The sequence below is a fragment of the Rattus norvegicus genome, chromosome 14 (assembly GCF_036323735.1).
Source record: "Rattus norvegicus strain BN/NHsdMcwi chromosome 14, GRCr8, whole genome shotgun sequence".
NCBI lineage: Eukaryota > Metazoa > Chordata > Mammalia > Rodentia > Muridae > Rattus > Rattus norvegicus.
Genome location: NC_086032.1, coordinates 17,846,070 through 17,857,501, shown reverse-complemented (window position 1 = coordinate 17,857,501; position 11,432 = coordinate 17,846,070). Strand labels below are relative to the sequence as shown.

Sequence of the window (11,432 nt, the reverse complement as noted above, 5' to 3'; positions counted from 1 at the left end):
AGTCCCCACCAGTCCCTAACTTATACCGCTCCTCCCCCCGTCCCCCACACTCCCTTCCACTTCTCCTGTGAGAAGGAGGAGGCCCCCGTGGGTACCAACCACCCTAGTACGTCAAGTTACTGCAAGGACTTGGGCCTAGGCCAGACAAAGCAGCCCAGTTAAAGGAACAGGATCCACAGGCAGGCAACGGAGTCAGGGATGGGGCCTGCATGGAGACCAATCTGCACATCCACTACATATGTGCAGGGACCCTAGGTCCAGCCCATGTATGCTCTTTGGTTGGTGGTTCATTCTCTGGGAGCTCCCAAAGGTTAGTTGACTCTGTTGTCTTCCTGGGCAGTTCCTATCCACTCCAGGTCCCTCAATCCTTCACCCCAACTCTTCTACAAGACTCCCTGAGCTCCATCTAAAATTTGACTGTGGGTCTCTGCATCTGTTTTGATCAACTGCTTGGTGGAGTCTCTCAGAGGACAGTTCTGTTATGCTCCTGTCTGAAAAAAAAAAAACAAAAAGAAGTATCATTAATAGTGTCAGGGATTGGCGCTTGCCCAATGGAATGGGTCTCAAGTATGGCCAGTCATTGGTTGGAATGGAATGGTATGACCAGTCATTGGTTGGAATGAAATGGTATGGCCAGTCATTGGTTGGAATGAAATGGTATGGCCAGTCATTGGTTGGAATGGAATGGTATGGCCAGTCATTGGTTGGAATGGAATGGTATGGCCAGTCATTGGTTGGAATGGAATGGTATGGCCAGTCATTGGTTGGAATGGAATGGTATGACCAGTCATTGGTTGGAATGGAATGGTATGGCCAGTCATTGGTTGGAATGGAATGGTATGGCCAGTCATTGGTTGGCCATTCCCTCAGACTCTGTTCCTATCTTGGTCCCTGTGCTTCTTGTAGGCAGGGCAACTTTTGGGTTGAAGGTTTTGTGGGTGGGTTGGTGTCCTTATCTCTCCACTGGAAGTCCTGCCTGGCTGCAGGAGGTGTCCACTTCAGCTTCTATATCCCCACTGCTAGGAGTCTTGGCTAGAGTCACCCTTGTGGACTCCCTGGAGCCTCCCCCATCCCAGGTCTCTGGCACATTCTAGGGATCACGCCCCCATTCCACCCCTGCACCATGCAAGAGTTTTACACACTATTGCCTACACAGAATCTTTTAAAAATCAGGAGTAGCAGTCGGTGTAGAAGAGGAAAGCCTCCCATAATGGATCTACCACAGTGGAAGTGGGATGCCTCGGTGACCTGAGGAAACATTCTCAAGATAAGCCCTATTAGGTTCTGCCTGGTCCTCTTGCTCCTTGTATGCCTACTTTAAGTGACTATGAGAAATATAACATGAGGAGACATGAAGTGGCCATGTTTACACAGGATACACGAAAATCTCCATGAATTGCACTCTCTGGCTGGCAGGCCCTGTCCAGGGAATAGTCACTCTATGGTCACTGATTCCCAGTTGCCTTGGGAGAGAGTGAGAGAGAGAATCACCAGGCTGTGAACTTACAGAGGTGAGAATAAATTTCTGAGAGAACAAGAGAGCAGGTGAGATCAGTTTGGCGAAAGAAATTGCTACCATTGTTGAGGAAGACTCTCAGAGATGAGCTGGTGTCCCTCTGTTCCAATCCGGGGAGAGAGAAACCCAGCAAAGGGACTGGGACTTCCTGTGGGGCATGGACACTTCCTGAGCACCTCTGTTACACTTAGAAGCAGGTACTGTAAAATGTGTGAACAGGCCGTCTGCAAAAGCTACAAATAGTTTTGAGAATGATTAAAGGGGACATTTAAAGGCAGTGCGGTCTAAATTGCCTGGAGGCCGCGGAAGATGAAATATCAATCCTTTGAAGTTAGATTTAATGCAATCCCAGTCAAGATCCCAGGAATTTATTTTGAAATTGACAGGCTGATTGCACAAGTCAGACAGAGACAGGAGTGATGTATCATAACTCAAATAACCCCTCAAAGGGAAGAAAATATCAGGGCCAATATTACTTTGTATTTTAATGATGTTTTTAAAAATAAATCTACAGTAATAAAGACGGAATATTCGTCTAAATATAGATATATGGGTCAGTGTGACAGAATTAAGTGGTCAGAAATGAACTCACCCAAATTTGACAACTGATCTTCAGGCAATATGGCAGGGCAAACCTCCGGCAAGGGAAGAGCTTTTCTAACAAGCGGTTCTGAGGCAAGTGGAACCCTGAGTGTCTGGAGAGCTGGAGGCCATGCTTTGTCCCACACATGCTGAGCCAAAGCGGATCATAACGTGAGAGCCAAAGTTATAAAACTCACAGAGAAAATACTTTGGTTTGACAGGTAGGCGCATCCTTAAATACCATGTCCAAAGCATAATCTGTAAAGAAATAAATGCAAAATGTTATTCAACCCTAGAAGACACCATCAACAGAAGGACAAAGATGAATCCAAGATTGGGGGCAGTACTTTTACAAAGCATAGGCAGTCAGGGCATGTGTGACAAGAGCTTACTCATGTCCAGACGACATCAGCCAACCCTCGAGGCCCAACAATGGGAAAGTAAGCAACACAATAAAAAAAGAAAAAAGAACCAACCGACCTCCTCATCCAAGAGGGAATAATGGTAAGACCAACCAAATAAACGAACAAAACACAAAAATGCATCAGACACCACTAACTAAAAGCAAAATGAAACACTTATTAGAATGGTTGAAATTAAAACACCATCTACATCGATTGTCAAAAGGCTTAGAATTCACGCCATTGCTAAGGGGATGTGGAATGGCTCATCTGTCTGTGAGACAATTTGGTCCTCATGAACAAACACACAGACATTATATACAGACATTCTCTTCCTAGATATGCACCCCGAAGAAGATGTTCATGTTCATATGAAGAAACGCTTCATCTGAAACGACTTAAAACTGACAGCAACAGAATAGCACAATGGGCAAGCCGACCCGTAGGATATTGGCATTTGTCTAATGAGATGCTACTTAGTAAAGAAGGGTAACTGATTATCCGATAGCATGACTACAACTCCCTAGTACTACTAATAAAGAGTTAGGTGATGGAGTGCAATTTTATTATTCCATTCATAAAAAACATAGAGAATATAGATCATCGTATAGCCATAGGGTGCAGATGGCGGTTTGTTTGGGGGAGGAAGAAACGGTGAGGCTGGAGGGAGAGATTACAAAAGGCCCTGGGTGCTTTTGGAGATGTCGGCTACATTTCCCACCATCTTGATTGTGAGGATAGTTTTACATAAACCCTCATCACTTTAAATATGTGCGGCTTAACTACGTGTCAACTACATGTCGTTTCAGCCTCACTAAGTCCGCTTGAAATATTGCCGAGTTTAAAGGCATTTTTTATTATCTCTTATAGCCTGAACATTATATCACTAAAAGAGAGAATCCCAACCTGGCTGAAGCAGCTCTGGCACCTGGCCCTAGGTCACATCCCAGTGTCCCCTGTATGAATTGCTACAGAGCATGGGGTATTACCATACCCAACCTAGAAACAGAAAAACCAACTTTAACCCAGTTTCACAGGTCAGCCCAGGGCATGGAAGCGAGCTATAGATATGACTTCTACGGACAGCAGTTTCTGTTCGTCATAAGCAACAACTCTGACTGATATGGAGGACAGATTTCAACCCCCCCTAAAGGACAGAGTACAGACAACCATCCCACCTGGCTTGGCATAGGAGTTCCCGCTCTGGCAGAACACCCGGCAGAAGCAACGGGAGGGAGGGTTTGCTTTGGCTCACGGAACCAGGGCTCAGAGTTTATCCCGGTGGAGAAAGCATGGCCAAAGGTTCAGTCTCTGAGGCAGGAGTGATAACAGCTACATGTTGCATGACGTTGACCAGAAATCAAAACTAAAAACCTAGAAGATTGACCAAGCTACCACCTCTCTAGTGGCCTACTCTCTTTTTTTTTCTTTTCTTTTTTTTTTTTTTATTAACTTGAGTGTTTCTTATTCACATTTTGAATGTTATTCCCTTTTCCAGTTTCCGGGCCAACACCCCCTAGCCCCTTCCCCTCCCCCTCCCCTTCTATCTGGGTGTTCCCTTCCCCATCCTCTCCCCATTACTACCCTCCCCCCCAACAATCATGTTCACTGGGGGTTCAGTCTTAGCAGGACCAAGGGTTTCCCCTTCCACTGGTGACCTTACTAGGATATTCATTGCTACCTATGAGGTTAGAGTCCAGGGTCAGCCCATGTATAGTCTTTGGGTAGTGGCTTAGTCCCTGGAAGCTCTGGTTGGTTGGCATTGTTGTTCATATGGGGTCTCGAGCCCCTTCAAGCTCTTCCAGTCCTTTCTCTGATTCCTTCAACGGGGGTCCTGTTCTCAGTTCAGTGGTTTGCTGCTGGTATTTGCCTCTGTATTTGCTGTATTCTGGCTGTGTCTCTTAGGAGAGATCTACATCTGGCTCCTGTCTGCCTGCACTTCTTTGCTTCATCCATCTTGTCTAATTGGGTGGCTGTATATGTATGGGATACATGTGGGGTAGGCTCTGAATGGGTGTTCCTTCTGCCTCTGTTTTAATCTTTGCCTCCCTATTCCCTTCCAAGGGTATTCTTGTTCCCCTTTTGAAGAAGGAGTGAAGCATTCGCATTTTGATCATCCGTCTTGAGTTTCATGTGTTCTGTGCATCTAGGGTAATTCAAGCATTTGGGCTAATAGTCTAGTGGCCTATACTCTTAATGACCCATCTTCCAAAGGCTTCGCAGCACGCATACACCACACACACACACACACACACACACACACACACACACACACACACACACACACTGATGCTAAGAGCTAGAGACCAACTGCTCAAACCTGTGATCCTGTGGGGAATAGAGCCTGCGGTCTGCTAGAGTAGAGAGAATTGCAGTAGCCAGACAGCAGCAAATCTGCTTGACTTCAGAGTTCACCCAGGATCTCACTAAACAGTGGGGCTCAACCATCCGCCCTACCTGCTCCTACAACCAAGGTTACAGTAGCCTGACCTCACTAGAGAACCTGACAGCGAACACTGCTGGCTGAAGAAATTGCCAGATGTCTTATCCCCAGCCCTGATACACCCAGGCTATAACATCAGAGCTGAAGCTCTATTCCTGTCCAAGGGTACTCAAGAGTCTAGGATGGTGACTTCTTCCCTGAATGCACAGGAACGGTTTGGAAGAAGGAATGATTACATCACTGTAAAAGTAACCTTTATTCTCCTGAAATAATTGTTGTCTCTGAGGCCTACTGCCTCAGCCTGCTAACCTAGGTCTTGTCCCAGAAGCTTCTAGCCTCTCTGTATAATCTAATCTAGAATGGTCTAGAATTTTTTCGGCCTCTGGGACTTACTGCTGAAAAAGCTCACCCTTTCTAGTTCTTTCTGAGCTATGGCTGGTTGGTTCAACTCAGCCGTTCTGGCTCTAATCTGACTGACTCAATCTGACTTCTCTCTCTGAGCCTCTCCTGAACTGCTCTGCTTGACCTCATACTAACTCTGGCAATCTGTTCTGATCTTTTGGCTCCTTCTCATTCCCTGGCTCATTCTGTCTTCACCTGTGTCTAGCTTGTTCTCTCTTCAACCTCTCTCTATAAAACTATCCCGGTAAAACTTCTTCCTTCCTCTCCTCTCCCCTCTCCCCTCTCTTCTTCACTCTTCCTCTTCTCTGCCTCACCCCCTTCTCTATCTTTTCCGCAATGCTCTCTTTAATGGCTTCCCCCTCTCTCTTCTCACGAGAGTTGGGCATATCTTCAGTCAAGTCTTTCTCTGATTCGTCGCTTTCTGTGCCACTCAATTAGATATCACATCCAAACATGGGTGCTTCCTTCTCCACACTAACCTCACCTTCATTGTTGGGGATTAAACGTGTGTACTAAGAACACGTCTGCATTCCATCCAGAGGGATTAAAGGTATGTGCTGAGGGTTGAGCCAGGCCACAACTGGAAACAGGGTTTTTTTCCCCAGTAAATAACACAATCTCGGCATGCACAGTGTGAACGGATATCCCGAAACGCATCGCCAGAGAGATTCAATTACTATTGTATATCCTTAAAGAGAAGAAGATCACAAAACCAGAACCTTTCATGCAGTCACAAAAGCTAAAACAGATTTTTAAAAAACAGCATTTCAGAAAGCCATCCATCTGCAAACGAAGAAAAGCAAAGAAGGAAGAAAGCACTCACAATCCCACCAGCGAACTGAATGAAACCGCAGTAGCGTGTTCTTACCTTTGAATAATTACCTCGAATGTAAATGGATTAAATTCAATTAAAAAAAAACACAGACTGGCTGCCTGGATTTCAAGAGGAGCCGACGATGTGCTGTTTATGAGATTCGCTTCCCGTATGAGAGCACACACAGCCTGAGAACGAAGGGATGAGAACAGATAATCCACACAAATGGAACCATGAGAGCGCGGGGGCAGCAACGCGGGGACAAACAGGCTCTAAGTCAAAAGCAGAACAAGAGAGGGCAACCGGACAACGAGCAAAGAGCAAAGCGCCAAGTGTTGTGTTCATTCTTCGGGGGAGACAGGAACAAACGGCTCACCCCAGGGAGGGCACCGGTGACAAATCTAAGAGTCTAGGCTTACAAGGCATGGGAGAAAAGTTATCTACTGGAAATGGCAGACCCCAAACAGCTACCTCACTACACACCCCCGTTTTGGATGATGACCTGTGGAAGCCGCATCCCAGTGTCCTCTCTGAGAGTCCTCTCCGCAGTTATCGCTCCACTTCCTGTCTAGTGGAGCATCTCCAGAGAGTTCTTGCAACTGGGAGAAAGCGGAAAGGAGAGCTGGGCAGAGCATAGGTGAGAATCCTGCAATCCTTCCTTCCTCCTTCTGCTCAGGAATATTGATTGACAGTTCCACCACCATTACCCTAGGTCTACTATCTTTCTATTGTTCTCTTATTTCATTGCCATAGCTTCCCGACTAAGTGAATCTAGACTCCAAAATGACCCTGCAGTTCTTATGTATCCCTAGAGGAAAGGCCATATTACATGTAATTATGACGTTATGCAATTATAAACATATCATAGCAAATCAACTGGCCTGAGAGGAGAGGTGAACTTCAATTTCCCACCTCCAGACAGAAAGGAATCATTGAAATTTTAGATTTAAATTACATGTCAGACTAAACAAACTTAAGAGGAATAACAGGGTTAGGACAGCTGTTGGGCATCTACACAGCTGGATTCTACCCCAAAGAAGTGCCAATCATTCTCAGATTCCCACAAAATCCAACCAGGGTGAAGACATTTCTAAAGGGAAGCTCCCAGGAAAGAAATCACCCGAGTTAAGGAAACTACAAGGCTGATTTAGGATCAGAACCATGATTGTGAGCTGGAATGGTGCAGGTCCACAGCAAAATCACCCCGGGCTGTCTCTACATGCTGCACTAGGTTTTAAAATCCCCGTGCATCCTACCTAACACTGCTGGGATTGTCTGGTAACATTCTCTGGGGAGTAGGCAAGCAGAATCCTTACCTCTACTACGTCAAAAGCGAAGTATTTCATCAGATAACATCTGAGGCTCATCTAAGAGACTTCGACATTTTACGGTAACATGCCCACTCGCTGTTTCCACCATAAATTTCACAAAATAACCTTGATTTATGACTTTCTTTGTTCTGGTACAATGAAAACTTCATAAAGTCACTGTCACATTGGAATGTGGTGCTTAGGGTAACACAAATCTATGTCCTCTGCTCATTTTCACTCATATTAGGTCTGGAATCAATCATCTCTGATTCCCCTTGGGATGTAAGCTATTTTATTATCTATCTATTTATCTGCCTGCCTGCCTGCCTATCTCTATCTATCTATCTATCTATCTATCTATCTATCTATCTATCTACCTACCTACCTATGTCTATCTGCCTGTCTGCCTGCCTATCTATCTATCTATCCATCCATCTTTTTCTGTCTTTCATTAACTCGTGTGTGTGTGTGTGTGTGTGTGTGTGTGTGTGTGCACTTAGAAACTCATTTTATTTTGCTAATATAGGGTCTGTAGCTCTGGCTGGCCAGAACCCACAGAGAACCTATCTGCCTCCCAAGTTTGGCTATTTATCTTTTATTTTTTATAAGGCTCACATTAACCCTGTACCAAAGCCATTGAAGGACACTGAGAGAAAGAAAATTACGGTCTGGCAATCATGCGAGGAAGAATCCTCAGCAAGGTTCCCAAGGACATGGATTTCCACCGCATGTCAGAAGGATCAGTTGCCATGAGCAAGTGAGGTTTTCTTTAGCGGCAAAGACTGTCTGAACACATACACAGTGATAAAGATGACACGCTGCTTTACGAAATAAAGAACACAGCCCATGTGATCCTCTCAAAGGGTCCAGGAAAAGGCTTGACAAGTTTAGACATCCGTTCCTGATCAGACGTTCAGATCATATGTGAAAAGGATTCACCACATCACACGAAGGCCAGACATGACAAGACCACAGATAATACCATGCACTGGAAAAGATTTCAGCGTGCACAATCGAGATCTCAGTACAGTCCCAGAACTCAAGGGATTGCTTCAATTAGCATGGGTATTTAAGATTATCCACCCTTACTAAAAGCTTCTTTTCTAAATCTTTGGTTACATGGTCACTGATTTTTCTATATACTTCAGAAGTCCATGTTTCCACTGTTGTCTTTGTCCTATTCCTATACACTTGGAGAACTTATTTTCTTTGATTACAAGAAAAATTACTGTGCTTTGTGAGTTTGTGCAGGTGTGCCTGTTTGTGTGCATGTGCACATCTGTGCACCTGTACATAATGTGTATTCTTGTGGAAGCCAGAGGACAACTTCTAGTTCTGTTTCTCTGTTGTCCTCTCTCTCTGTCTCTCTCTCTGTCTCTCTGTCTCTGTCTCTCTGTCTCTCTGTCTCTCTGTCTCTCTGTCTCTCTCTCTCTTTCTGTGTGTGTGTGTGTGTGTGTGTGTGTGTGTGTGCGTGCGCGCGCGCCTTAGAGTCTCTTAGACTGGCTGGCCTGAGAGTCACAGGGAACTACCTAGCTACACTTCTCAGTACTGGGATGAGAGGTGTGCATTAGAATGCCTGCGTTTTACACGAGCTCTGGAGACTAAACTCAAGTCTTCCTACTTGCCAGGCAAGCAGTTAATGTCATTATACTGCATTTCCATTTTGATGTGTTAGCTAGTCATTTCTCTTTTAACATTTGGAGTATTTTTACAACTTTGGAGGTAGGGCTATTCTTACCCTGTGAACTGCTTTTCCTCTCTCTCTCTCTCTCTCTCTCTCTCTCTCTCTCTCTCTCTTTCTCTCTCTCTTTCAAGTCAAGAGATTCCCCCCTCCGCAGTGAAACACAGCATAATTTTCCCCTAGTTAATAATTACCAAGAAATTTGCACCAAGACCAAAAAAAGCCTATGTATTTCAGAAATAGATTAACTAGGTTACTTTTTAACAAAGCTTAGGTCAAAGAATACTATAAAACGTTGGTTTTTGCCCCAGTCACATTACTCTCTTGAATGTGGCCTCTTTTTTAAATTTAAACATGAGACACTTAAAACTTACAGGTTTTATTTTTTTCCTGTTGTCTTTGACTGAATCCCTAGCCCTACCCACAAAGCCTCAGGATGTAGGTAAGAAATTTACTTGTGTATTACCAGGGACAACTAAGTGAAGGAAATTACTTTCCTTTAGCCTTTTAAAACTTTGATTACTCCAGTGGTTTTATTTTTCTCTCTCTTCTCTTGGTATATGTATACTGGTCAGTAGTTTCAAAGGACCCACTACAGATTTTCATATTATCTATTCTGTAGGATGCTTGCCTTTAGAAACGGCCAACAATCTGGATCATGTTGACTTGAGATGTAATTTGGACTTCAAAATATTAGAATTTTGTGACAGATATAGATATATAAATATATGTATAGTCCAACAGAAGAGCATAGATACAGTATATACATATTCATACATATACATACATACACACATATGTACACACTCACACACAAACACATGTATAAACATTTATATACAATCTTTAAAAAATATTTTTTAAATATTTTTGGTTGTCCAATATGTCTTCCAGCTAGATGATAAATACCGTCAGGGTATATGAGATCCTGCTTTCTCCTTCAGCTGGCGTTACACACCTGCAACAGACTACGCCAAGAGCAAAGCGTGTCAACCGGGTGCAAAAGGCAATTTTTACATTTTACCAAATGAGGAAACTTTGAAATTTTCTTTGAAAGAAAAGAAAATTTTCTTTGAAAGTTCTTTTTAAATACCTCTGGCCAGAAAGGCACATTTTTTTTTTACAGGAATGTAGTTTCCTTAATATCATCCCAGAGAACATATACTCAAGTGATATTATACAGACTGATAAGGTTGTATCTATGTATCAGAGAATGTAAAAATTTATAATATATATAACATCAATCAATCAATTAATGAAAAAGAGGCCATGCATTTGAAAGAGAGCGAGGAGGGGTTAACAGGAGAACAGGCAGGGGGATGAAGAGTGATGTCATGATGCTATAATCATAAAAAATAAATTAGTAAATGATTATAATTTGCACAAGAGTATTCAGCATATCTCAGAGGTCCTGACCTGTGTTGTATCCTACACACAACCGGTTCGATATGGCTGTGCTTGAGGTTTTCCTCTGCTTTCCTCGTGTAAGAGCCCATTTCAGACCTGGACACTCTTTGTCTGTGTTATGTGCTTTGTGACTGCTTTCTTTCCTTTGTATTACTCCCTGCAAAACTCAGATCCCACCGAGTTTGCTTTTTCAATAGAACGATTGCTAGGGTCCCCTAATGACCTTCCAACTCTATCCCATCTGATTGTCCTTCTTTTTACCTGAGGAATAGTTCCTATGGCTTTCCATTTCTTAGGCACCGAGGGTGGGCTCAGCACATAGGATGCTTCATTGCCTGGCATTCCCTGTTGTGTAAACACGGCCATATTACCCCCCTATGCAGGTCCCAATGGCTTCCAACTGAAGCCCACACTTCTTGGTTTTATATGCAAGATCCTCATAATCCAAACTGAAAAGAGGCCTCATTCTTCTTATGAAACAGATTGCACCTCCCCAAATTTGTCTCAAGGTTTCTTGCCTTTGTGTTCTTTTATTTTACATATTTTCTCTACACATAAGACTGGGCATCTTACTCTCTTGCTAATTTTTGAAATATTTTTCTTTCTTTAGTATTTTTTTTTTTTTTGGTTCTTTTTTTCGGAGCTGGGGACCGAACCCAGGGCCTTGCGCTTCCTAGGTAAGCGCTCTACCACTGAGCTAAATCCCCAGCCCCTCTTTCTTTAGTATTAATTTATATGGTGCTTCCGCTAAATCTTTTCTGGTTCTTACCTAGCGGTTACGAAGCATTCATAATGAATATTTAACTTTATTCTAAATTGGATTATATTCCTACTATTCACGTGTACATAATCCATTCCTACTATGAGAGTGCTCAG

At 43.6% G+C, this 11,432-nt stretch overlaps 1 protein-coding gene and 1 long non-coding RNA gene across 3 annotated transcripts in view; one reads left to right on the top strand and one right to left on the bottom strand.

Annotated features, from left to right (window-relative positions):
- Positions 1-28: 28 nt before the first annotated feature.
- LOC134481728 (uncharacterized) lies at positions 29-6,987 on the bottom strand. The gene is made up of 4 exons (XR_010057486.1): positions 6,661-6,987; positions 6,213-6,346; positions 2,109-2,356; positions 29-491 (listed from the first exon to the last, which is right to left on the bottom strand). It is a non-coding gene; the product is annotated as an uncharacterized LOC134481728 (long non-coding RNA).
- A 2,472-nt stretch (positions 6,988-9,459) lies between these two features.
- The window catches only part of Afm (afamin), a 32,849-nt gene continuing 30,876 nt past the window's right edge, over positions 9,460-11,432 (top strand). Inside the window, exon 1 of one of the 2 annotated variants that reach the window (XM_039091644.2) lies at positions 9,460-9,591. In XM_039091644.2, coding sequence (XP_038947572.1) covers positions 9,504-9,591 — 88 coding nt within the window. In that variant the 5' untranslated portion in view covers positions 9,460-9,503. The remainder of the gene's footprint in view (positions 9,592-11,432) is intronic. The other variant, NM_172320.2, reaches the window with a different exon arrangement.